General features: G+C 40.6%; 2 protein-coding genes across 3 annotated transcripts in view; both read right to left on the reverse strand.

Moving 5' to 3' along the window:
- Positions 1-591: 591 nt before the first annotated feature.
- Positions 592-27,943, reverse strand: part of LOC133008636 (tumor protein p53-inducible protein 11-like) — a 42,063-nt gene continuing 14,711 nt past the window's right edge. For both annotated transcript variants that reach the window (XM_061075880.1, XM_061075881.1), the window contains 6 exons: positions 20,105-20,244; positions 9,855-9,913; positions 9,676-9,724; positions 9,364-9,460; positions 6,832-6,933; positions 592-3,196 (listed from right to left, as the gene is read on the reverse strand). In XM_061075880.1, the coding sequence (XP_060931863.1) occupies positions 3,063-3,196; positions 6,832-6,933; positions 9,364-9,460; positions 9,676-9,724; positions 9,855-9,913; positions 20,105-20,233 (570 nt within the window). In that variant the 5' untranslated portion in view covers positions 20,234-20,244 and the 3' untranslated portion in view covers positions 592-3,062. The remainder of the gene's footprint in view (positions 3,197-6,831; positions 6,934-9,363; positions 9,461-9,675; positions 9,725-9,854; positions 9,914-20,104; positions 20,245-27,943) is intronic.
- On the reverse strand, positions 14,477-18,028 carry LOC133008635 (tripartite motif-containing protein 16-like). Its single transcript, XM_061075879.1, has 2 exons — positions 18,002-18,028; positions 14,477-16,300 (listed from the first exon to the last, which is right to left on the reverse strand). Exons 1-2 carry the CDS (start codon positions 18,026-18,028, stop codon positions 14,651-14,653), a joined length of 1,677 nt encoding a protein of 558 aa, XP_060931862.1. The 3' UTR covers positions 14,477-14,650.

Raw genomic sequence — 27,943 nt, forward strand, 5'->3', positions numbered from 1 at the left:
ACAAACTTAACACCTTTTGAGATTTTATGACAACTGAAGGCTGCCACAGGTTCTCTTTCATGTTTGGAAGGCAGTGTGAGATGAGGTGAGGGGTATTCAACTGCAACATGCAACTTCACCACTTCATTCTACAAACTCAATCTTTAAAGCAGGAACAACAGCCTTATACCACCATTACATTTTGCATAATTGGAACTTGAGGGCTTCAGCATTTAGCAGGAAAAATATATTTCTGATGCTGAAACATTTAATTAATTGATTAATTAATTAGTTGACCTGCAGAAAACTAATCAGCAACTATTTGAAAAAAAATGTAATCACTGTGGTCCATTTTCAATTAAGGCTTTAAAACAATTTCTAATTGCAACATGAGGCTTTTCAGTTTTTCCTAAACTGAATGTGTTTATATTGGTTTGGTTGGACACAGATTGATTTAAAGATTCAAAATTTTCCTTTAAGAAGTTGTGATAGTGAAAATATATAGTTTTTGTAACTGGATTTCTTGTGATTTAAATGAGTTCAGAAAATAATATATTATATATAACATATTTCCATCAGACAAGACGACTGGGAACAAAGATGATTGAAACATTTTTAAAGTCTTCAAAATAAACAATAATGTTTTTTATTTCAAACTAAATAGTGGAAATCCATAACAATTCATTTCTGAGGTACAGTATCGCACAAATATAGGCTACATAAAAACACAATGCTACAACTTGGAACAGTTTGACCTGGTATGCGAGTCACAATAGTACAATATATTTTTAATCAACATGAGGGAATGAAAAGCTCAACTTACCATTCCTCTAAAATTTAAAGGACAGAACTTACCAATGTAATATCTCAACTAATTTACGTCAGAAAAGGCGGAGGATGAAAGAGCCATTTCTTCGTCTCCCTACTGCCGCAAATCCCCCCCGACGTTGCCCATCCCTCCTAAAATAACCAGCTTCACAGACTTCTGTACATTTCACAAGGCTGATGATTTGAAGCCTGCAATATCGACGGAAATGGAACGGCATTTCTCTTGAACTCAATAATTACCGTGCCAGCCAGGACAGAGCAGTAGGTGGGGGCATACAATGTCACTCAGGAGAGCTGCATTTAATTAAACACTCAGAAAAAAAGGATAATTACTACTTGTCAGGAGTAAGGAAGACCTCACCCATGTTTCACGTTCCCTATCTGAACTGAAAACTCACCCAAAGTAACAAGCACATCTGCCTTCGACGCTGGACTTGCGACTGCAAACCCACAATCACTGGGACCTCAGGACCACTCCCTTCTGGGGCAGAACTCAACGTGGTCATTTGCAACAATATGGACCACCTTTGGAGGCGTCCTGCAGAGCGTTTCTTGTTTGACTCAGAATGATGTTTCAAATTAAATTGACTGTACGAGTCAACTGTCTTTTTGACTGGCCTGATGTGCTGCAGAGTTTTAGCGGCAGAAACCGCAGTAAGCATTGCTGGCGTGCTGAACCAGAGTGAGGACCTCACGTACCTAAGGGCAAAGATAGAAAATGTTTCGAACATATTGATCGGGTGTTAACTGAATTTTAAAGCACAGGGAGTTTAACTACCGTATAAATGAATGTTGCCTTTTCAAGATTTAAGTCATTTTTGGATAATCCGTACATTTACCATCTTTATTATCAGCTTTACGTTCCTGTTGCTGGTCGCTTGCTACACTTTCTGAGCTATTGACTTTTCTGGATTATATTGCATGCAAGTTGTCGAAACACAAGTGTCACTTTAAAAAATCTTAACTAATACTGAACAAATTCCCTGTTCGGTTCACAAGAACACCACAAAATGGTAAATAATTTTATTTACATATATACAAAAAGTAGGTTGCAGTGTTAATGACTGTTTTTAAGAAGTTTTAAGGCAAGACTAAGGATATGGTTTGTGTAAAAACTGTGCTACATCACTAAAGAGGAACCAGTTCAGGTGTGTTTACCCTGACATGTGACACTAGCTCTACAGTTAAGGTCAGAATGTAAAAGTCTCTCTGTAAGATCACTTGGGCTTCTGTCCTGTCGAACAGTGCACACACAACAAGGAGAGAACCGCCCATTTTCGAGTCAGCTCACGTGTGCGTTCATCAACATTACATATATTAATCTCAGACGTGTAAATATTCTGTACAAAACTATTCCTGTTCACTTTGGTAGAATCTGATGACTGATACCTCAAAGAATAAAAAAAGTCACAATTTCCCTGAAAACATTGTTTGGATTCAGCATTTCCTTTTGGGTAAGTCTAAGTGTGAACGGCTGATGGGCGCGATTGAGGGTATAAACTGATCTTAGGGAGTTCCCATGGTGTGCTCAGCAGTATAAGAAAGGGTTCATTGTCACTCAACAAGCGTTTAGATCATCTGACTGCACCTGAATCCTACACTAATCACAGATGCTGCTTTTCCATCTAGTGCGATTGGTGGGAAGTTTGTCAGGGGCGCATGCGAGAGCGCACACATCGAGGCTTCACTTCAGAATACGTACAGTGTGTGTTAACATCAACGGCAAACAGGAAACACGTTAAAGCACAAAGTCTTGGTCCTTGAGTGGGATCAAGAAGCCGTGTCCAGATGCCTTTTTTTAACCAAACATTAATACGAAATACCCATTCTAGAAATCGTGTAATTGTACATTTAGAACACAGTCAGATGTTTAAAATTACTCTGTACTGTACATATTAAATCACAGGACTAGGTAATACAAGAATGCAATGCACTATATACTGCTAACAGCACTCAGTACTGCACAAGGAACGAATGTATGTCGAGAGGGGCTTGACCTCACAGTCCAGTGAGAGCAATTCACTTTCACTATGATGTTTCTCTTCCTTGTTTTTGGACTCTGGAATGGGAGACTGTGCTCATCTGTTGAATACTCGGGGGTCACAATAGGTTATGTGCCATAGAAAGGGGCAGGGGGCATCCACTGGCAAAGAGATGCTCCAAGCCCCAGTCAAACAATAATCCAACCTTCTGACCCCACACGTTTGTGATCTTTGCCCAGCTGTCCCCTCCCTGGAAGTATCACACAAGGCAGCTCAGATCTTCTTCTGCTTACGGCCCAGGTGGTAATAGTAGGCCATGGTGACCGCCAGGAAGAACACTCGGCTGAGGAGCAGGATCATGGCAGCATGGGGCAGGATCCCAATCTCCATTAATGTGATGGATGTCACTGAAATCACAGAGCAACATTACAGCTTAAAATATGACTTTTTTACCATAAGTGAAAGGCACAATGTATTTTAACGTATGGGAAGAGGATCTGAAATTATAGGTTCATATTTTCCAAGTCGGCTCACATACATAGATGTATATTGAAAGAGTTACTGGTCACTACAAGTGTATGTCTCTGTTTAGGTGCTATTCACTGGTCAAAAACCCCAGTAACATCTGGCTTTTGTCTGCAATGGGAATGGTTACAATCAGTATTCACTCCCAGGTCAAGTTACTCCCCGGTAGACAGGTTTCATCAGCTTTTGGCTGACACGGCATCTTTTCTGGCACGATGTTATGACAATCATTGAACTTCCAGCGTCGGCACATAAATAGCCATGAACATTCGTGTAATTATTGTTTTTCACATCTTGGGAACAACATGCAAAAGCTTTTTTCTCTTTTCTTCGTAACCTGCAAGAGGCAACACTGGCTAGAAAGCGATTTGAGAGATCTCTGCTTCTGGCACGTTTGAGACGTTGAAGAAAAAAACGACATATATCTGCTAATTTTGGTGTTAAAGAGGTGTAGGAAGCAGCAAAGATCATGGATGCCACATGGATGTGGGAAATTAATTTAATAAACCTTGGTGTGAAACTGTGTCAGGCAATCAAACAACCAGTCTAAGGCATGTCAGATGAATGACGTGAGATGAATGAGTATATGATGTATTCATAATAGGGCTAGGCAACGATTAAAAGTTTTAATTGCGATTAATCGCATGATTTCCCTGATTAATCACGATTAATCGCATTTGTATACGCAAAATCCAATAATGAATTAAAAAGTAGTGTATAGCGCAATTTTATTTTCAATGCAAACACTTTTAACATCAACATTTAATACAGTATCAGTTAAATAAAATATTCAGTGTAAATCTCAACTTAACAATGTTATCAAAGCAAATACAAAATTAAAGCTCAATGCCACTGCCAGGGCATTGAGCTCCGCTCGCTGTTTCGTTGAGTGATTTGCTGATATCAACTGTGTGTTTTGCATTCAGGTGATATTTTAGACTGGAAGTACTCCGGTGATAAGAAAATTCACCTTGGCAGTGGCTACAAATTACTTTGGTTCTGTCGACTCCGCCGTCTGGAAGAACTTTAAAATGAAAATGGCCATGTAAAAGCTCCGTACCCTTATCCATGGTTGTTTATCCACCAATTATATTCTTTTTTCCGGTTCTGCAGCAGTCAGCAACAGACTTTCACAAAATAAAAGCCTGACTTTCACAATAAAACAATAAATAAACAAACCTGAGTTAATGCGAGAGAAAATAATTGTCTGAGTTAAATAACTGATGAGTTAACTCGATTAAAACGAGTTAACTTGCCCAGCCCTAATTCATAACAAAAGTCAAGTCAAGCAGAGTGAATTCTGTATGTTTAGAGCACATTTTAAAACACATAAGTGCACAGATATGAAAGTACGAAATTGTTTGATTAATGAATAGAAACAAATTAATGCAGGGTGAAAACAGTGGCAGACTTCACACAGTTTAGTCAATAGATATGAGGGGTCAAGGGGTGAAACGCTTATAATGTGAGAGTAGAAACACATCATCAGCTTGAGTCGTCCATCTGCGCCGCTCTTAGGTTTTGTTTTGAAAATACTGCTGCACAAGGTTTGCTTCTTTGCCAGAGTCACACAAGCTCATATATATGTATAAACTGCAGTTACTGCCAGTTTACTGTCTGTGGTAATGACTGGTTGGTTTTTAGATGTGGGTTGTAGCACAAGTCACACTAGAAGTTGTTGTTTTCGGTTGCCAAAGGTCCAAGTGGTCATTAGAGGACGTCTGAGCCTGGACCACATGTTTCGATTGAATCACACAGATTTGACAATTTTTGTTATCTTAGACTCGGTTCGGAGTTTGAAGGTCCACATTAACACGAACAAATTGTTCCCGCTAAAAAACATAGCAAAGGCTCTGCCATTATGCAGATGCTGAAAAGCTGATTCCTGCCTTCATTAGTCAACTGACTGTATTACTGAAATGCCCTTTTTAGAGACCTCCCAAAGAAAGCAATAGAAAGACTCCAGCTGATTCAGGACTCTGCTGCTCTGCTGTTACCCAGAACCAAGAGGAGAGATCTCATTAGTCCAATTCTGCTCTGTACTAGTTGGCTGTTACACACAGGATTGACTTTAAGGTCCTCATTACATACAAGGTTCTGAATGGGCCAGGAGAGAGCTGACTCTCTAGTTAACTGTGTCACCTCTAGAGCACCGAGTTCATCTGCAGCAAGTCTATTAGAGGTTCCCATCAACCGCCGAAAATAAGTCAGAGATGCAGCTGTTGTAAACCACGCTCCAAAGATGTGAAAGAGATGGCCGCTAGCTATCAGAGAAGCTAGTTCTTCTAAAAGAAAACTTTAAACATTTTATGTTATTTAAAATCTGTTCTATTATATCAATTACATAATAACATGTTTTTATTTTTATCTATATTGTATGTCACGCACTTTGAGCGACATTTCTAGAATGAAAGGTGCTATACAAATGATGTTTATTTATTTCTTTTTTGTTTTTCTTGTGGCTGTCAATTCAGAGACCTGAAAATCTGAGTGTACAAGGGCCTTGAGGCAATTCAAGAGGAAATACAAAGTGTTATTCTTGGTGGGAAATTCCCTCTTGGTTTTTCCCTGAACAGTATCTTCAGCTGTAGTGCAGGAACAGTAATACAAAAAGGGAATTCTGTAACAAAGAATTTTGGCTCTTTGGAACCAGGGCTGCGGTTGCTCAACAGTGTCGGTTGTCTGTTGTTCTCACTGGCAGCGTGTACGATACTGCCGGAGGAACAACTGGTTTATTTCCTACATTTCCTTCAATACAAGTCAGATTATGTACCAAACTAAATGTCAGCGCTCTACGGTATGAAGACATGCATCTTCCGGTCTGTCAATAACAATCAATGCCCTGTGAGAAGCAGACTGTATATAAAAACAAATGAATGTTAGAACAAATAAATGGATTCAGAAAGTGAAACCCTGGAGTGCTTTTACTTTGAAATGGCTTTGTTTGTGACATAGGGAGATAAACAGCACTACAAAAAGAGAAAATTATTCTTTCACCTGAGTTAAAAAAATGTATAAGCTAAAAAATGTGCATTGAACACATGCTGTAAATATGAATTGATATTAAGGATAATATTGTACATCGAATTTCAGTTTATCCCATAACTGCCTTTCTTTGTGTATATTTATGCTGGTACATTGAGCCTTTAACAGAAATTGGAAAACTAATAAACATGACCTTCCTATGTGTTCTTTTTGGAAAATATCAGGGTGAAAGATCTAGACTTACGTTTAGAATTCAAAAGTGATCTTGGGCTTGAAAAGGTTGGTGAACACTGGACTACGGACAAGAAAATCTATCCTGAAACAAACTGCAATGCTGCAACTCTGCTTACTGAACTCAAGAGGGCAGTATCACCGCACATTCAAAACACTGGCAGAATCCCTTCTGACTTGTAGTTTCATTTCAACACAAACTCAAGCCAATACCAGAGATAGAAATCAGGGGTTGTGTGCTGGTTGGAGCAAGAAGACACAACAATCACTGTCAAATTATGTGTTGGATAAGTGTAATCACCTAGAAACTGGACGGCGAAGTAGCAGGCTTCACTGAGCAGAGTCCACTGGATGATGATCTTCTCTGCTGTGTACAGACCATTCCACATGATGAGGGACAAGCCTGGAAAAGGACGTGATAAAAGTAAATTTATAAGGTAGAGGCAATGAGAACGAAATAGAAGAGGCTTTTCAGCAAAGAAGCCGTAAGACATGTCTAACAGCACCACCATCAAACTACTATGAGGGCAATTCACTGCAGCAGTTAACAAACTGCAATCTATGACATGTGCACATGGTGATAATTGGACTATTGATTGTGCCAAATCTCCTGACTTATTGATTCTGATAATAGCCTGTACAAAATTATTTCATTCCCTGACATTCTTCCCGTTCACTTTCCTGTATTTCACTCCGCCCACGCACGCACACCAACGAGGCTGTGGAGACGAGCAGGGGTGGGCAGAGAAGGTGGGAGTGGTGATGGACTGTATCCTCTCCCTGCCAGGTTCCATCTGTGTGGCAGATGCGACCCCCATCCTTCGCCCCTTCACCGCCCCTCGTCTCGCAAGACATCGCCCTTTTTATCCCTCCTAATCCCCACAGCCCTGCTGACATTTACATAAAGGAGCCGGTCTTTTGTTGGCTTTATGAGATTGAAAGCTGGTTCATTCATATCTTTATCCACAATTCCATGTAGTTAAGGTTGTATCTTTCTCCAGGCAATGCAGTAATGATAGAGGGCTATTTTTTTATTTGATCTTGTTAAGATTTGAATACGACGTGTCAGAGGACAGGAAGTGGTGATTCCTTAGTATTCACTTCATGTCATGAGGGAGGAGGCGAACATATTAAAACAGATTAGATATTTTGTGTTACTCTGGGTATATACGGTCGAGGTATCAACGTTCTGTGAAATGTAATAGCCTGATTGAGCTGAAAGTGACAGCCCTGGAAATTTCACTGGATATATTTTAAGCCTGGGCTCTCACCCTCTGTTCCCTTCTTTACTTCCCATCGAGCAACAAGCTGTGTGCTACCTGCGACTCTGCCACAGGCGTGCTGTTCTCCTCACAGCCATCCTAGATCCTGTAATCACTAACTGACTCACTGACTTGCCTGACAAGTCCTATCTTAAACTAAAGCCATTAAAATAATGACAATGTAAATTCTCCGTAATAGCGGAGCAACAAACGCGACAAACACCTGGCAGATTTATGAGCGTTGATAGTCTCCTGTTGTTGGCGTGACACGGACAAGGGGGGGTAAAAATTATACATTTAATGCATGACTGAGAGAGCGAGCTGCAAAATTTGAATGCAGACTATTAAACTACCTCCAATAAAATCAGACCCCCCACACACACTGTACATACACTGTTCTAACGTCTCCCACTGTGTTTCCACCAGAAATAGACATGGTATATGAGGCGACTGCTGTGAGTCTTCTGGAGAATTAGCCTCTTAAGCCTTCGTGGAATTTAAATGTCCAGGGAAGGACTGTGTTCATGTGAACACCAATATTCCGACTAACAACCATACTCAGAATAAGACAATATTTCGATTATGATGTTGACATAAGTTGCTAATAAAATATTCCATTCATTATTAATCTACAGACATTTTTTTTGGGGTGATTGTTTGCTCTGTTTTTTGGAATACTTCAACTTCCAGTATGTTGTACATCTATAATTTTACTTTGTGTTTTTGTAAATGCTATCACCATATCTGCTGTGGTAGAGATTGGTGTATTTCTTATGGAAGCAATAAAAAGCCTGAAAAGTTAATTTGTACATGTCAACAACAACTTTGATCTAGGTCTGGGCAAGTTAACTCGTTTTAATCGAGTTAACTCAAGTGATGAGTTAACTCGATTAATTATTTTATCTCGCATTAACTCAGGTTTGATTATTTATTGTTTTATTGTGAAAGTCAGGCTTTTATTTTGTCAAAGTCTGTTGCTGACTGCTGCGGAACCGGAAAAAAGAAAATACACTCCTTTTTAATTCATTATTGGATTTTGCGTATACAAATGCGATTAATCGTGATTAATCAGGGAAATCATGCGATCAATCGCGATTAAAACTTTTAATCGTTGCCCAGCCCTACTTTGATCAGAATACACCTTCTTAAGTCTTATTTCGATTATTGCTAATTCTGAGTATTACCTTGTTCAAGTTAAGTTATCAGAAACTGCTGTTTACATGAGAATCTTAATCAGGTTAATATCAGAATATTGGTGTTCGTGTAAATGTAAATATTGATGTTACGGCAGGAGGTGTTTTTGTTTTTGTTCATTATCTGAATGTTTGTGTGTGACTTGTTATGAATGCATTGAGTGGCCTTATCACACAAGAGCAGCAGTAAACCAGTGTATATTTTTAGGCAGTGTGTAAATCAATATGAAAACATTGTCAGTATCACTGCAGTACAGTGAATTTACTTTAGTATGCCCAGTATACTCACTGTACTGCAGCTATGCATGAGGAATCATGAAAAGCTTCATGAATTTATTATCTGTGTATATTTCTTGCGTCATAGAAGTGAGGACTTACTGAGCAGAGCTCCTCCATAAAGGCGAATGGAGATGCTGGGCGAGGAGAGTTCCTCCTCAAAAGCAACTTCGTATAGTTGGTTAGGGAACACCAGGGCCTGCGGTAGAAAACAAGCACAACACAGTTCCGTCAAATTAATATAAGCGGATAACATTCTGTATTTCCCCAACGCCCCCATAATAGCCCCAGAATGCACCAGTACTGAAAAGAGTCTTCCCGTTTGTGTGTGCTGCCCCTGAACACAGAGGATATTGAGCTCTGTCGGGTTTAAAACAGGATTTGTTCACATAAAGAGTGCAGCGCAACGCTTACCATCAAGGCCACAGCTGTGAAACCCACTGCAGAGATGAGGATCCACACCCTATTAAGAAAGACATGGCTTAAAATTGAGTATAATCCCTTAATACATATTTGTTTTCTCAGAATTTAGAAGATGTTGAACTTAAACACACACAGTCTGCCGTGTTCACTGTGAGCAGCTGAAATCTCACCTCAGCCCGATTGGTTCTCGCACTGCAAACTTCATCTCATTTCCCAGCATCTGACTGATCTGCAAGAGAACATGGAACGATAAGGAGAAAGGAAATGACACAGGCAATGTAACAATAATCATTTCATCTTAACACAAATCAGTGGCTGCTTTCACACATGCACTCTAACCCTTCACCTTTGTAGACATTACCCAAAGGATCTGTCTGTGTATGATCCTAAAGTGAAGAATTAGTTGAACCAGAGATTAATCGGTGCCAAGTGAAGAATGTCCGATTGAGCTGATGTGTGAATGGAGCAGATAATTGCCCGTGGAAATCACAGGCACCTAGTGGGCGTGTTCATATCCTGCTTCCTGCATGTGCTACCCTGTCGACAACCCCTAGCTAAACCAGAGGGAGCTTTTCCAGTAGGTGTGAACTCCTCTCGCCCAGACAATCTCTGATTTTGTTGTGCATGTGTGAAGGCCCGGGCAGGTCATACGTGGAAACGGTTTCTTATGACAACATGTTTAACAAAGCACCGCCTAACCACGAATGAATCACTCTTCATGGATTGTGTACTTAACGTCACCAGCTCATCTTTACCGAGCTCCTGGAATGAAGCACATAAAGAGGTGGAGAGAAAAGACGGGTGTCAAAGTAGGACCTATTAGGATGTTAATTAGAGACTGTGAATGTCTTCACCTCGTTAATCAGCCCCAGAGGATTAAGCCGGAATGTCATAACAACATTTACAGTCAATTCAGGATGAACGACCTACTCAAATGTTTCTGGCAACAGAAAAAACATTTAGCTACAAATTAACTTAATCTTAGCAACGCCAGGACCACGCAGCACTCTATTTATATTCCTTAAAGCCTGAAGCAAATGGTGAGGGGACTATTCAACTAATTGAAAGCAAAGTGTGCCACGCTGTTCCTTAGTAACCCATTTTTAATCACAGCTGAATACAAAAGGCAAATAATAGTTAGTGAAAAGTCATTAGGAAGGAATGAAGCAATATTGAGAAGACACACCCACATGTTTCATAGCTGTTATGATAAGCATCTCTTATCGCAGATGCTAGAAGATTCTGGAATGTTAGTAATCAGCAACTTGATTTTCTAGGCAGCTACTAAGGATTGAAACACACCATTCAGTCATAGTATGTTGCCAGCATGATAGTCATGAATGTAAAACTGTATTAGTGCTGGTATGATGTAGTAGAGTAGCATGTACCAAGGTCAACCAGGTTAGATTAAGATCCAACAGTCACGCTAAACGATCAATATGGACCCTGAATAAATGTAAATGTGTTTGATTCTATTAAGTGGTGGAATTAAAGAAAGGTGTCTGACACATCCTTTGCTTTTAATTAACCCCCCTGGGAAATCCCCCTTAGAGTTTCTGTATAAATATAAAAAAAAGATGTTCAGAAGTACATTCAGCATGTTACTGGGGCAGATACAATCTGATTCAGACTACAAATAGACAAGAGCAATGAGGCAAACCACAAAAAGGGCAAGTGGAAAAAAATTACGTACAGAGCAGACAGTCAACCACGTTTTTTTTTTATATTCATGAATTATATATGTTGGTTGGTTGTGAGCAGGGTTTCAGCAAAATATTTTCATGAGACGATATCAGTCACATAAAGCATCCTGTTTTATGCTACATGGAATTTTCCAACTGCTCTTATCAGCAACAATGAGCCTTGGGGCTGAAAACAGAATGTTAATTATGGTTGAACCAGGCAGTTTTTTTGTTGGTACCAGTTGGGAAAGTATTCACATCCTTTATTTCAGTACTAACACCACAATATTAAAAGTACCAGGCATTAAAAGTACTCAAGACATTATATATATATAAATATATATATATATATATATATGGGGTTTGTTAAATATTTTATAGTTTGTGTCTAATGCGATATAATAGTTAGTCGAGTGACTAATAATTACATTTTTGAAAATCGATTTTGATTATTTTCTCTGTTAATTGATTGATTGTTTGATTGACTGATTAAAAACAATATTGTCACATTTCCTGAACAATAATCAAAAAATGGTTCCAATAAATGATATGTGTGTGACAGGAGAGCCAGACTGAATCTGTCCGAGCCTTGAATACACTCACACATGTCCGCCCCCGGAGCAAGGAAAGTTTGTGTGTATGTTTCTCAATGGGGTCAGACTGAGGTCAGTGTGTGTCTGTTGTCTAAGTCAGAGGTCAGCAAACGGACAGACAACACAGATGAAGCCAAGATCCCAGATGTGGAAAACTAATTAGAAACCTGTCAGTACATTTTATGATCAACCTTTACAATGTCCAGGACACCCAATCTTTGTCCTTCTCTGAGGAACCCTATCTCTCCACAGAGAACAAACATGTCATATGCGTTTCCTCCTTTGGCAGCCACTTTGGATCCACATTTTTTGTTGAAACTGGATCCTGTACTTAAAGACAAGCCTGCATTAATTTATAAAATGACCAAAGTAACCCCACATTGCAGATTTTGATTTAGTGTTTTAAGGGATGGATATATCTCTCTTGCTTCTCTGCTACTTTCTCCCCTACATGTAAAGGTGGAGTTGAGAGTCAGTCAAGGAGACAAGCATGTGTAGGGGAGAGTCTAGGTTTGCCTGCATGCTCTCCTTTCAATACCGGTAATAAGAAAATGTACCAGGTATGCAACTTTCATGCCACTGTGAAAACTGCCAGACCGAAACCCCACCGAGCTGAATAGTTGAACCACTTCACCCACAGCTTTCAATTATTTCCCTTTATCATTAAACTTCTCTCTTCTCAAACAACTGAAACTGAAAATACAGAACAGGTGTCTGATTTTTTGGGCAGCAGCGTATACATGGAACTTACTGTAAGTTGCTAAGTAGTTTTCTGCTTGACAAGTCTGTGAGTTTTCAAAGTAAAACTTAATACTAGATAGATCAGGTCAGGGGGGTTTCAGGGGGTTTTCTGAATCCCATTTCCATTGGACCTCGAGGCATCGGCATGTTAATGAATCACGCAAAATGCAACACTGGCAAGAAAGCATGGTTGGAGACGTCAGGCATCACTCACCGGGATAGAAAAAGAACGCAAAAGACTAATTCCATCACCTTTTTTACCCGCGTTAAAATAAACCTGCGTATACTCACTGGTGTAAAAAAGGTATGAAAGAAACTTGAAATAGCAACAAGAGCACAACAGAAGAAGGGATGAAATCAAATGAGAGCAGAGAATCTTATGATAACAAGACAGTGAGTAATCAAAATAGTGATTGTTGTACATCTGTTGCTGCATTGAATATTGGCCTTTAGCTGAGATCAATAGTGTTGTTGTGCTGTGCGCCTCTCCCCCCATATGGAATAATGACCATTGATGACTATCCCTCTGGGATAGAAAACATCATGAATGATTTTTCTATAATCTTGATATTGGTAAGCGTGTTCAAATGATTGGATAAGTCAATGCACAAAATACATTTAGAAACTAGAACGGCACTGACTAAAGCCCTTTATCGCCATGTTTGGAAGAAACAAAATGCTCGATACAAACAAATAACTATCGGTTCTTCCTTTGATCATGCCCCACCCGGAAATCGGACCAGTATTTTTTGAGCAATCCTGCTGGCAGCCAATTAAATGGAGATGAAAACATAACCTTCTCGGCAGGGATGTGTTGATGAGCTTGTCATCACATCAAAAAAGGACAGATTTACTTCGATTTTTTTGGCATATGCTGATTGCATCCCTGGCAAGATGAGAGAGCAGAGGAGTGTGGCAGAGAGGAGGAAAGAAAAGAGAGAGCTCCTGTGGAGGTGAAGAGGTAAGTATCAGATAGACATGATACATAGCGTTAAAGCAGTTTGTCCTATCTAAAATTTGTCACAGTTCAAAAGAAGCCGTCACCCAAGGACAGAAGCAGCGGATATGACAGAACTGTACAAAGCTTTGGCAACATATAATCTATCATCACGGTTTCATCCATGTCAAGGTTTTTATTTCTCTCTGAGAGTTCTACTCCTGCTGCTGAAAATAAACACAACTAGGGCTACGTTGTAGCACTGGCGGGCCCGAGCACCCGCACGTTGAAGCATGTAGCGGTTGGTTGAGAGAGCGATCGATGACCAAGCGCACGTCTCTGCGTTGCATGTGTTTTGCACACTGCGGCAAGGATAAACGCTTCACTTCCTGTGTCCATCACACGATGTCGATCCTTGCCTGCTAATTGCTCATTACGGTCCAAGCTATCGCAATGTGAAAATTTCATGTAAATTGAATGATAGTTGTAAAACAAAGCTTACTTCCTGTTGCCAGTAGGTGGCGCCATCACTATTATCACGCACCGACATATAGATCTGCTCAAGCAGACGCTCTGATGTAGCGTGAGCAATTTTGTGTCAATTGGACAATGTTACCACAACTTGGGGCTGTTGCTACACACATGTAGTTTGAGGGAAGTTGAACTCGAAAACCGAAGTTACAGCAATTTCGCCCTGAAAAAGCCCAAAATGGAAATTCAAATCCTTCAAAATACAATAGGGCCTCCCACCGCTCGGTGCTCGGGTTCTAATGAGAAAACAACAGCAACATTACTTATTTCAAACACATTCATGTTAATATCATTATAGATTTCTGTCTTTACAAAGTGAGAACTAAATATGTGTGATAAAGGAAGGTCAGTGTTTGATTGACAGCTGATCTCTGTGCGGAGCAGAAACGTCACCATGACGAACTTTGATCAACAAACATGGAGACAAAAGAAGTTAAAGATTTACACATAGAATCTAAATCACTGCTTTTAATGACTCAAGTCTATTTGAGTTTACAGAACTCAGCTCTGGATCCAGAACAATGAAGCCTAACTCCAGCATAGAGAGGCTGAGTGAATGTGGTCTGGACTCTGCGGAGGAGAGTCATGGTGTCAGAGACGCTGTAGAAGGACAGAACACCTGCTCTGTGATCCAGGTACACTCCTACTCTGGAGGACCAAAGACCTGGCACTGGAATACTGATGCTGTTGTAATTAAAGCTATACAAGTTTCCATAACAACATAATGACCAAGATTTATCATTGAATCCAAATCTACATTCATCTGAGTTTCCTGCTCTGCGGATATTCTTGTATGTGACTGCTACATAAACTGCTCCTTTCACCCCCACCTCCACCTCCCAGTAACAACGTCCAGTCAGACTCTCTCTACTCAGGACCTGACTCCAAACAGTGAATCTGTCTGGGTGATCAGAATAATACTGTTGTTTACTCATACGTTTTACTTTTCTTTTTCCCTCTGATAATAACAGAAGTCTGTTTGCTGTGTTTGGATCCAGTGTGTTTTTCTGTGAATATTTTAAGAAGTCAGCTCTGGTCTCTGGCTCTGGTTCCCGCAGTAAAACATCCACTTGAGACACAATCTGTGAAATCTCTGTCTCTGTCTCACTCAGAATGTCCTGTAGTCGACCTCTGACCTGTGAGACAGCTGCTGTCACTTCCTCAAAGTTCCTCAGAGGACAGATCCTGATGCTGGATGAGTGTGTAGATTCACTGAGTGGTGACAGTGAGGGGTAGTTGTGTAGAAACTGGTTGTGATCCTCTGTGTCTGAGAGCTGCTTCAGTTCATGGACTTTCCTCTTCAGCTCAGTGATCTCCTGCTCCAGTCTCTCATGAAGTTCTCTGACTCGACTCACTTCAGTTTCCTGCTGGGATCTGATCTGCTGCTCCACATCAGAGCTTCTTTTCTCCAGCAGACGGATCATCTCAGTGAAGATCTCCTCACTGTCCTCCACTGCTTTATCAGCAGAGCCATTGAAGGCCTCCTTCTGTTGAAGCAGCTTCATGTCTTTCTCTGCGTCCTGGACTCTCTGCTGGATTGTTTGTCTCCTCAGCCCGAGCTCTCTCTGCCTCTCAGTCCTTTCTGCTGCAGCTGACACTGTGTCGTGGTCTTTATGTTCCTCCACAGAGCAGAGATAACAGATACACTGCTGATCAGTGCGGCAGAACATCTTCTTCACCTCGTCGTGACAAGAGCAGATGTTCTCCTGGAGCTTCTCCGAGGGCTCCACCAGATTGTGCTTCTTCAATGGAGGGGACTGAAGATGATGCTGGAGGTGTTTTTCACAATAAGAGGCCAAACAATTCAAACAGGACTTGAGAGATTTCCGTTTTCTCCCAGTGCAGACATCACAGGCCACATCTTCAGGTCCAGCATAGCAGTGATCAGCAGGAGCAGTTTGGAGTCCAGTCTTCTTCAGCTCCTCCAGTGAAACAGCTAACATGGTGTTTTTCTCCAGGATAGGCCTCGGTGTGAAGGTCTGTCTACACTGAGGACAGCTGTAGCTTCCTCTCTCCTCCTCTTTGTCCCAGTGGGTGTTAATACAGCTCTTACAGCAGCTGTGTCCGCAGACAGTAGCCACCGGATCCTCCAGTAGATCCAGAAAGATCAAACAGCAGAATCTTTCTCTGTCCTTGCTGCTCCATTTCAGCAGCTGCCAGAGACTATAGAACAGATTCACTTCCTCCGAACAGAAACAGATCTCTGCTCCTCCTTCTCTCCTTCACTTCCTCTTTTTACCATGTTTTAACACACTATTGAAAAGAGCAACAGTATGGTCCTTCAGCAGCTGCTGCCTTTATGTCAAAATGTTTAAAGGCAGCTACCTTTAGTGCAGCGGCCTTTACTGTAGCTGCCTTTAAACAGTGTGACATATTGTTGTATTTTTAGAATTTGATGCGGGCCAATTAAAAGTGGATGGCGAGCCGCAGTTGTCCCGCAGGGCCGTAGTTTGGACACCCCTGGTCTAGGCCCTGAAAAAGCTGAAAATGGCCACCAAATCCAAAATGGTGGGCTTCCTGTTTGGTCTAGCATATGTATCCAAAAGACGTATTTCTTGGTAATGTAAAGACACATGTCCCTATCGATTTTTGTAGATGTAGACCAATCGTAGTGCCGGGGCTTCCCTTTCGGGGGCGCTAGTCAGTTATTTTGCCACATCCATTCTTTAAAACCATCTGAATATCTTCAGGGGGGGGGGCTGTTAATACCCACATGTAGTTTGAGGGAGATGGACCCATGAACACGGAAGTTACAGCAATTTTGTGTGTCATGGCGAGCTGATGAACTTTGATGCCACTCCATTAATAATGCACTTGATGAAAAGTCACAGTAATCTTATGTCTTCATTCTCAATGTCTTGAGACCCATTTGATACAGTTTGACATGGTTGAGGTCAGTGGATGAGGTGGAATAAATCCAAGTGTAAGACATGCAAAAAACAAGACATTTCCTGAAGCCACCAGGGGGCGCTGTGATTTTAAGTCATGATTTTTGTGTACATGTCATCAGGCCGGTACTCTTGTCTCACATGTCTAGTTTGGACTCGATTGAACCAAATATGTCCGAGATACAGAACCTCGTGTTTTGATGGCGTTTAATCAAACTTTGATGCCACGCCACGGTCACACGGTGTGATGAAAAATCTCTAAATCAGTTTTTATCTCCATCTTGTTGTGATGACACTCATCTAAATTTGAAGTTGATCTGATGAAAGCCCTGGGACAAGTACGTCAAAGTAAAAATGTGGAATATGGCCAAAATGGCCACTAAATAGAAAATGGCGGGCTTCTTGTTGCGTTTTTCATAATGCTCCTTTTTTTTTGTCCGTTCATGATACACGTGAGCCACGACTTTTGTGAAGATCGGTCAAAGGGAAACCTAGGGGCTGCATTCCAGGGGGCACTGTTGAGCCATTTTGCCACGCCCAATTCAAATTACTCCAGAATACTAAAATATCCGTAGACCTTGAATTTCCTGCAAAGTTTCATAACTTTTTGAGCATGTCTAGACCCTGAAAAAGCCCCCCAAAGGGAAATAATAAAAATCCTTACAGTTTCAATAGGGCCTCTCACCATTCGGTGCTCGGGCCCTAATAATGAATTTGAATGAGATTCAGATTGCCCTCTTTTTGGTTATATAGGATTTCATGTTGTGAAAGTCAGCCTCCACGTCTGACTGGAGGCGTCGGTTACAGCACAGAAAAGCTTTTGTCTCATGTCTTATAATCGTTTCACTAATATCAGGCAGAATCTAAAGATTTCTGGGCTGGGCTGAGCTCCCAGTGTTTCAACCTCCCCAACAGGGTCTCTGGTGCCAGCTGTGAGCACGTGACCGAGTGATTCACTCCTTCCTGTGCCATGGTTTCGGGGGCAGATTGTGACAAGATCACATAAATATGCATGACTGGCATAAGAAAGACTCAAAGGGAGCCGAGCGTCAACCGATGGCACAGGACCGGCTCAGGGTGGAATAGAAGCAGAAGGGAGATGTGCAGAGAGGGAGAAACAGGAAAAGGAAGCGATACACAATGCTGTTTGCAGGAAGAGATGCTTATTCACAGCTGCGATTACCCAGATTTGTCATCAATCTCTCAGTCCGATGCATAAAGTAAACAAAGTGAAACTTTTCAACCAGAGGGCAGGAAAATATCCGGGAGAAAAATAATCAGTTCACAATTTGTCATGTCAGTGTGAACATCTGATGGATGTTGCACAGTCAAAACAAATATAAATTATGGCTCAGTGGACATCTTCTGGGCCACAAATTATTCATACACTTTGTTATGTCTCTTATTTATGAAGGCCGAAGCTCGAGCTGTCAGAGTTTGATTGTTTATACATGACCTCAACACTAAAGCAGTCTGTCTACCAGTGGATTAAAGAAGCCTCCAGCACAGCTGCACTCATACAGCACAGTGGCATGAATACCAACCTCTCTCTCACTTAACTATGACTATGAGCAAAAGGAATTGCGTTCTTATCTCTGGACTGTAGAAGGAGCAGGAAGAGAACAATCAGTGGAGCGCAGCTGGACTTCCCTCCTTTGTTTACAGGTACCACAGGGATAAAGTCAACTGTTTCCCCTCCAAACCAACTATAAGCAGCTCATCGTACTTCATATTCACAAACACTTGTGGCGAGGATAAATGGAACGACTCAAGTACCAGCACAATGTAGAAGAGAGAGGGAACAACTACACTCTCAGAACAACAGTCAATGTCACAATCGAAGTCACAGCTAAAATTAGGAGGCTCACTTTTTTAAAACAGCAAAGTCGCCCAATTTTCCTGAAATTTTCCATTGGGAGAATGCAAATGTCTGAGTCAGCTGCTTCAGACATTTTCCTGAAATTTTCCAGCCACCCCCCTAGAAAAACCCTGATGAGAATACAGCAAGTGTTGATGTGAAGTCACGTCTGCGTGTAGGCTACAGCGTAGCTTCGATTCAGAAGGCTAACTTGGGCTTAACTCAGGAGAATGTCAACAGCAAATGATTCAGACATCTCAGACACCCAGTCCCTTCGGAAAATGTCAGGAGATTGTGCGGAGTTCAGTGGATGTCTGAAAGCAGCTTATATTTATCTTTTTCCATCCCAATGCTCTGTGAAAGGGATCAAAGCGGCAGATGTCAGGGTTCGGCTAGTTGCTAAGACATTAAGAGAGAAAACAAACACTCGGGAGGGCTGAGAAAAGGGTGCTGACATCTCATCACATGCCATCAGCCACCGTATGCCTGCTTCCTTCTGTTCCGTTTCCTGCTCCCACTTGCCTGATTAATATTTCAGTGAGGAAGTGTTTGCTCTGCCTGTGCTCATTCTAATGCCATCAGATTAGAAATGATACAATAAAAATCTGTCGAATCGTGATATGTAAGCCTTCTGAACCCCGACAAGAGACTCTCATCAGTCTGCAACTGTGCTCCACATGCATGATTATGATGGGTGATTGTGTGACTACTAATATGCACCAGCATGTGTGCTGTTTTGGTGTACACATGACTGTACACTGTTCACACCAATGTGCAAATGTATGGTAGGGATGATATAATAAATGGGAAGCAAGAGGCAGGGAGTCTCTCTGGGGAGACTGTCCCATTTCAGTGGAACTGTGTGGACTCATGGGAAAATGTGATCTAGATTTACTGAAGCATGAGGATCAAAAGCACACAATGGGTTGTGAGTGATGAGCCAATTAGCAGCCTATTTAGGCTTTTAAAAGTAATCCATTTCTCTGGGTAAGTGCCCGCATCTGTGGTTGAGTGCATTTACTTGTTTATAACCTGCATTAATGTTATCTGATTATGGTTTAATACATGCTCATATTTATAACTAAGCAGTTTGTTGTACTCATGCAGAAGCCATTTGCCTTTGGTATCTGCATTATCCCCCTAAAAAAGGCTAAAAATGACTGGACTGTGTTCATGTGTTGTTATCTGACCTTTGAGCGGTGAACTTCACCATCATCATCCTCACCACCGACTCCAAGGATCTTCCGGCTCTTCAGGCGGCTTATCAAGTCCGTCTGACTGTGCTTCTTCATTAGAGGAGGGTGAGGTTTAGACACCATGGTGCACACACCTAACGAAGGAGGTGATAAAAAAAAAAGGTACAAGGTTAGAGAAGCTGGAATGACAAGCAAATGTGTGCAGAGTCTGCATATTGCAGTAGAGGATAACAAATGGAATACAAAGAGAGGGGGGATTTCCATTATGTAAAAATCATCAGTTGAGTATTTCTTTTGTGATTATCCCCCTCTCCAAAGCAGACACTTCTCCAGAGCAGAGGCAGGAAGATGCAGTTACCAATATACAAATAATCCCCTCGAGGACTTGATTTATGCAATGCAATTACATAACACGTGTCTCGCAAATACAAGCAGCAACCCATAAAACCTTCCCCTCAAGTCAAACTAGAAGCAGGAGCCAGACGTCCTGTGGGTCTGTCAGGAGACCAACAGATGTAGGTGCCTCCACAATGAGTCAATGCATTGAACAGACCTGAGGGTCTCACTTTCCATATCGATTAAGTTCCACTGACAACATGGGACTCGGTAAGGGGACAATGGTTTCGATGTCAGCTTGTACTGCCTACACAGCAATATGCCCTGACCTTGGCTAAAGATATATTCATGTCTCGCTTAAGATGGCTCCTCAATGTCTCAACACAACACTAATGACAATGACTTGTTTTATCCCAACTGTTAAATTGATTAAAAGACTTTAAAGATACGTTGGTGCTCGGCCAACAAGCTTTTTATGACAAAAGAGTTATAAAAGTACTCTTTTGGTTACAAAACTAGTTTTCAATCTTTACAATAAGGTTATGATTCCAACTTGCAACTGCACCTGTTTAGCAGTTATAGTATTCCACTATAAAATAGAGTGGGAGTCACACAGTAGAGCACATATCAGCGCCAAGGACCAACCTTATATTCAATAAAACTGCAACTTATTTCTCCCCTTAATATGCCAATTTTTTTTCCATTAAGATCCATGAATCATTCCCTGAAAAGGAAGGAAATCGTCCAAAAACCACAATAGAAGGATACAAAAATTCCTTTATCAACACCTTTGTCAGGATCCATACCAAAGTTGAATAGGTTATTATTTGGCTGACGTCCCATCCTTGTAATTAATTTCGTGGAAAAAAGTTAATTTTAGCTTACTCCAGCAAACACACTAACAAATAGAAATTATTGATAATAATTCATAATGATTTTTGATATTATTTGAATTTCATCATAAGGCAGCACATCTCGTGTTGTGTGTACGTGATAATGGAAAAATGTCTGTCACCGCAAAAGTTTGTAAATTATATCAAAATGAAGGCCAAGTTCTCAAATGGGGTTGGTCCAACCCATGAGTGCCACATACTCTTGTAATTATATAGTAATAAAGAATGAGTACTCATCAGTACGTCAGGATGTGGACAGGTGTCACGGCAGGTGTGATCACATCACATGGTGGTTTAAAGTTTAACTGGGCTGAATAGTGAATAGTGCCTGTGGAGTTAAAGGGGACAAGCAATTGAGGGAATCACTGAATCAATAATGTACCATCCACTTTGTCCTCACGCACACACACACAGCCAAATAACAGACCTCTCTAAAAAGTGATGCCTACTCCACAGTAGGATCAAACAATACACAAAAAACATTTTAGTGCCGATAGTAATTCTTTCATTAAATTTTCACTGAAAAATATAACAATGATGGTGATGGGGTCTTAATGCGTGGTTTGTAGGCTGGGTTGTCTCTACAATCCAGACATTGCATTTTACCATATTACTATTTCGAAAACAATTAATTGTTCAGCCTTACGCCATAGGGCAATTCTGTAGAGGAGTTAAACAAGAGCAATTATTGAACCACTCTCCTGTGGATGAGGCAGCTCTAAAAGATAACCGAGGGAAAAACAATAAGTGCTACCAGGAAACAACATAAAGTGCTCACTTTTCCTACAAATGGAAAGTGTACCATCGTAGATGGAGCCACAAGATGAGCGTTGAATACAAACAGTTGAAACCGTGTATAGTGATAATGCTTATCTCGGGCCAAATTGATCACTATAAGCAGTCAATTACTATAACAGAATTGTGAAGCTTCTGTATGATAGTATGATATATGTTCTCTACCGGAAGTGGCTATGATAGTGGCCATTAGCCAAACTATGGTGTGCCTGAGGGTACGTGAACGCAGTACATTAAGGCTAAAAAACATGATGTAAAGGATGCAGTTTTCAGTCGATTATTAATGTCAGGGCTTGCGGACACTTGGATGACACCACACGAGCAGTATAGAAGCATTTTATGTTTTTTTCTGTAGTTTTATTACGTCTAAAGAAGCGGTCGCAATTTACTTCAATTGTATTGGATTTGGCTGCATCACTGTTTACCCCTGAGACTCCTAAAGTTTATTGTGGACTCACACGCTTCATCCATCCCTCCATCGGCATAGTGGTGAGTGGATAATGAGTACATTTTATTTTTGGTGAAGTATCCCTTTAATACAACAATCTTCCAAAAGCCTAAATACCCACCCTGCATGTTTCCCTTCTTGTTATGCTCTACTACCATGACCCCATCAAAATCTGTGATCAAACACCAAATAAGATACATCACTGTTTGCCTTGGTAAATCACACGCTTTTCTCACATTCTAAAATACCCTTGCAAGTCTCTGCCTCTCCATACCCCTGCTCCTCGACTCATCAGCAATGCTGCTGTAGTTGCCTAGCAACTGCCAATGGAACGATAGCTTCTTCAATATTGAAAGCAGCTTTTATGATTCTAACCACCTTTGATAATGAGGTTTCTGCTGAGAGTCAGTGCTTTTACGCAGACACTCTTCTTACTATCACCAGTGACATTTTAGGATAAATAAAGATGTTTTCCTGTTGAGTGGCTTCTATTCAAAATAAAAGGCAAACCAGGGCTGGGGAGCATTTTTCCTATTAAGGGTCAGGCTAGAACTGCTTCTCTTTGAGGTATCTGATGTCAGTGATGTTGATACTTGCAACTAGACTTTGCAAGAGTCCATTTTGAGAGGAACTGTTCACACAAAGTTTCTGAAGGTTTCAAAAAGCTAAAGTTATGACTTTAAGATCATGATGAATTCATTTTAATGTAATTAATTTAACTTTAAGATATGTGAATTGTGACATATATGAAGGGACATCGAGTCCCAGATTTACTTATACTTCCCCATGATTGAAGATAAAGTGAAGTAGACTGGTAGTGAATAATCCTTGAAACGTCACATTATCTCGCAAACTGAAGGAACAGACACTCGGTATCCAGAGTCTGTCCCACAACCAAGATGAGCCTACTGAGAGAAATTCAGAACGGGGTGTTTGTAGGCATTCAGCTATCAGTTCCATGTTGGTTTTATATGTAATTTTATCACACCATTGTATACATCTATTGTTGAGAAAGAACTACAAGAAATGGAGACATGTTAGCAATATATTTATCATGAAAAAAATAATTTAAACTATAGACATATTTACAATTTAAAATGTAAGCCTCAAGTTGTTGCAGAATAGCAAAGACGTTCAGCTCCTTTTATTTTATATCTTTAGAACTCTCTCTCCTTCCAGTGTATTCAGATGTCAGGCTTTTGTCCTTTCACAGTATAAAAATGCAGTGTTGCCCTTTTCCAGTTGCACTTGCAACAGCATTTCTTGACAGTTGCCATGATCTAAGTCGGTGATGACATTATGTGATTGTGACCCCGTCTGAGGTGAAAGTTAGTCTACTACTTTATGTTATGGCGACATACATATGTACTCTATTTGTGAACCCAAACACATTGCACTTGGATGATAAAGGGCTCAGATACTAAGAATATTAGAAAAAGATGAATTAGGAGCTGAAAAAAGGAGACAGCAGTCCACTATGGGTGGCCAAGATTAAAATTCCAACAGACACAGAGGATGAATTGAGATGCTGTCAAGATAGAAAATATGAGTATACAAATAAGTGGGAGCTGTTTACAGGGGTGATTTGGAGAATTACTATTATAGTACTGTTTCAAAACCCTTAGAGTCCTATTGACAAAATCTTTATAGTTGTACTTACAGGGACATTTATGAATGAGAGCATAAATGGTCCGGTAACATACAGGCTTTTCTTTACCATTGGACGACTTAGGCACAGCACCTAGACATTTATTGCAGATTTTTAATACTCTGGAGAGTAGAGAGAAGAATGAACCAATAGCTGAAAACGATGTACCAGTAATAATCACAACTCTCTCTCTCTGTTCTTTCTGCAGCCTTTGTGACAGAACATGTGCTGTGGATGTGAAAAGCTGCTAAACATAGGGGAGATATATTGAGGGAATTGAGGTGAGAACTCCCTAGAAAGATGTTCTGTAAAAAAAAAAAAAAAAAAAAAAGGAAGAAAAAAAGAATAATTGGATCACAGGGACAAAAGCAGTGCGTGGGTGTAGAGGATCAACTGTGAACAAACGTGTTAGTCAAAATAAGAAAGCAGACTCTACAGCCTGCTCACCCCCTCCGCTTTTCCATAAATAACCAGAGACTCAGTTGCCCAATAGTTTATAAATCCCTTCACCACCATGTTTGGGATCTCGAGCAGGTCTATGTAGAGCCGAGATAATGGAAAAAAAAACACCAATTGAACTCAACAGACTCTAGAAACAAGCGAGGGCAGTTAGTCCTGAATGACATGTCTTTCTCTTGTGTGCACTTACAATGATTGACTGAACTCAGTAATCGTATTGCCTCTCGTGGTTAGTGTTAATGTTGTGGATTTCTCATTGCCCTGAGGAATATCGGAGCTTCAACACAGGGTGCTTTCAAGCTGAAGACAGGGAGGATCAAGTCTCCGTGCTCTATTGGAGTCACAACAAGCATCATTGACTCTCAGGGGATTACAGATGTCCTAACAGTGCTAAGGAGGTGCTTGTTTGACTTACTGGTTCAACTGACTTAACTAACCCTGAGGTTGGAAAACAATTGGTGACTGAAAAATATCGGAGGGATACCATTAAAGTTTATACTCTGACATGAATGGTTCCCATTTCCAATTGACCGGAGTTGTCACTTATCTAGTGAATTACCTTTACATCTATGAGATGCATGGACGCACATTTTTGAACCGACTTGCATAGTTCTCTGACAATCTATTATATGGATTTATGCAATTATGTGTGACCACATCTACTCACTGAGAAGAGGACAAAGGCATGAGTTCCCTTGATCCAGAATAACATGACTGTCTTGTGCCCCAGGGGAAGTGGATGTGGGTAACTGTGAAACTTTACTTTGAAGTCTCAGTTCTGCAACAAGCTCAACAAAAACAGTTCAATGGGAGATGCAGACATAAAGAGTTTCAGCCATTCCTTTCTTTCGTAGCGGGTGGCATTTCAAACAGTCAAACTAATATGTGGTACAGCTTCCTTTTGCAGAATATTTTACAGATATACATCCATTCTTCAACATCTTCCTGATTCACAAATCGATGCCTGATGATGGATTTGGTGCCGTTTATTTTCAGATCTAATTCGTCTGCCACCATTTTCTATTGTCAATACAAGGTGAAAAGTGTTAATTATGATTATTCTTCTGCCCACAAGGGTCAAGATGAGATAATATCAATTGCACTAATAAAATATATCCTCAAATTTGACTAGAGTTGAATCAACACAGTTCTAACACAACTACAAAAACCTCTATAAAATATATTTAGTCAGTCCCTGTTATTGTTGTCAGATCAGAAACAGATAACTAAGAGATAAACATGAAGAGTCTAAGATGGCCCAAGTCTTCTCCCTATGGCTCCATGACCACATATTTGATCAGTACAGCATAGTTGAGTGTGAGCACATATAGCATACATCAGATAATGCAAAATGAGAGATTGATCCTGTTGATGTTTCCAGTTATCCAGGGGTGATGAAACTCAGATTTCATTAAATCAGCTAAAGTAATGGATTCCCTGCCTGACAGATGCTGGCTCTGATGTAGTGGAAATTACAAATGAGGTTCAGTTGTGGTAAAATAAAGAGAAAACTGATGAACACAGAAAGCAGAGCTTATTACAGCTGGCGGCAATAAACAAAAGACAATGGAGGAGGCAGTGAGTTCCTGTCTTGAGGTCTTGACTTGAACAGGCCACCAATACATGGCCTGGAAACCGTATTCTACGCAACACAAAAGATCTGGAAATGCAGGCGGTCTGTGTTAACGGCTCCTCAGTTACCATCAATGAATGGATTATTGTGCGTGTGAGTCAAACAGATTAATGCTGTTGTGTAATCATCTGGGGACGTTCGACATGAGACGAACTAGCCCTAATGAATCCAAAGATAAGGAGTTTCCCTGTCTAATATTCAGTTATTACATCACACTAAACCAAGGGAATTTACCCTCTTGTTGCCTGACTTACTCTGACGTGATTACGCAGCGTGTTGCTGGAGTGATGACTGAAGATCTTTGGGTAGTCACACACAAAGCAGAGTATACAAGCAGTAACTGATCCAGGGATATGATCTTAACACAGCATCTATGAAGGCAAGGCTTTAACAATGATTTTACAATGATAAAATTAACATCCTGATGCTGTGAGATACTGTCAGTCAGAACGTGGATCTCTGAACAATTATTTCAAGCACTATCCAATCCACTCAACCGTAAGGATTGTGGATAATGACAGGGTTCACAGGACTGCAGTCCAGCTGCGTCTCTGTTGACTCCCTGCGGGTCTCTCATTCTAGTGAAGGCAGCCCACCATCCCTCCTGGCATTACTGCTTCTCCTTTGTACATCAACCACTAGGAGGAAAATATCACATTTAACACACTATTTTTGCTATGCTGGTTTGCACACAGTTGTGTTAAACTTACATGTAAACTTAGACGCACTAGAAACTTGGTAACCTTTAAAATAAAGGCTACAAACGACCCATATTGAAACACTTTCACTTCCAAGCTCGTTCTGGAGGAGCCAGTACGAAAAACACAAATCATAGAGTGAGTGACTGCAGTACGACTTGACACTGCTTTATACTTTATACTCTACAAACAATGCACTTATATATATATTGGTGTGTCAAACAGCCAGGTGGTTTATTTTTCATGTGGGGTACAGAAATGGGGTGGGGGTGCCAGTGACTGTTTGATGTTTCCATCTCTGGAGGCATCCTGACATGCCAGGCTCACCGTGAGGCCAGGTCAAAAGCAGTGAAGACATGTTGAGCTTAAGCTGAGCAGACTGTTAATGCTGCTGTGCAGCTTGGAGGTAAACAATCTCCTCCCAGAAGCAAAACCATCAAGATAGTAAACTATTCCCTCATTTAAAATATAAAAACATATTTTCTGCATTGTTTATTCAGTAAAAATAAAAGTTTTCAGATCAGTAAACATAACCACAAATACCAATATGTCTGTCAAGGCTAATATCAGTTGATTTTTAGTCAGTGAACAGAATCAGCAAGGTATGTACTCACAATTAATCTGATTTGCTCATCTCTGCCATGGTCTGTTACTTCAGTGTCACAGTGATTTTAAGATGAGTGATAATTACAATTACACAGAAAATCTGATTAAAAAGCAGATCCTGTCATCATTATTGTAATTAATGACACATCAACCAAAGCTAGAACACTTTCACAAATTATTTTAAATCATGTCAAAGCTGAAAGCTATGGACTTTAAATAATTTAACTATATACACCCAGTCATCAAGACCATCAGTTTTGTTAAGGCAGGATTTACTGAATAACTGCAGGATTCGACTAATAGCATGAACACTGTTC

Source organism: Limanda limanda, chromosome 8 (genome assembly GCF_963576545.1).
Source record: "Limanda limanda chromosome 8, fLimLim1.1, whole genome shotgun sequence".
NCBI classification, from domain to species: Eukaryota; Metazoa; Chordata; class Actinopteri; order Pleuronectiformes; family Pleuronectidae; genus Limanda; species Limanda limanda.

Coding starts and splice junctions, on each gene's coding strand:
- LOC133008635 (XM_061075879.1), bottom strand. CDS start 18,028: ATGGCACAGGAAGGAGTGAATCACTCG. Junction 16,301..18,001: donor AGGAAGGAGTGAATCACTCG/GTCACGTGCTCA, acceptor TGGAGCAGCAAG/GACAGAGAAAGATTCTGCTG.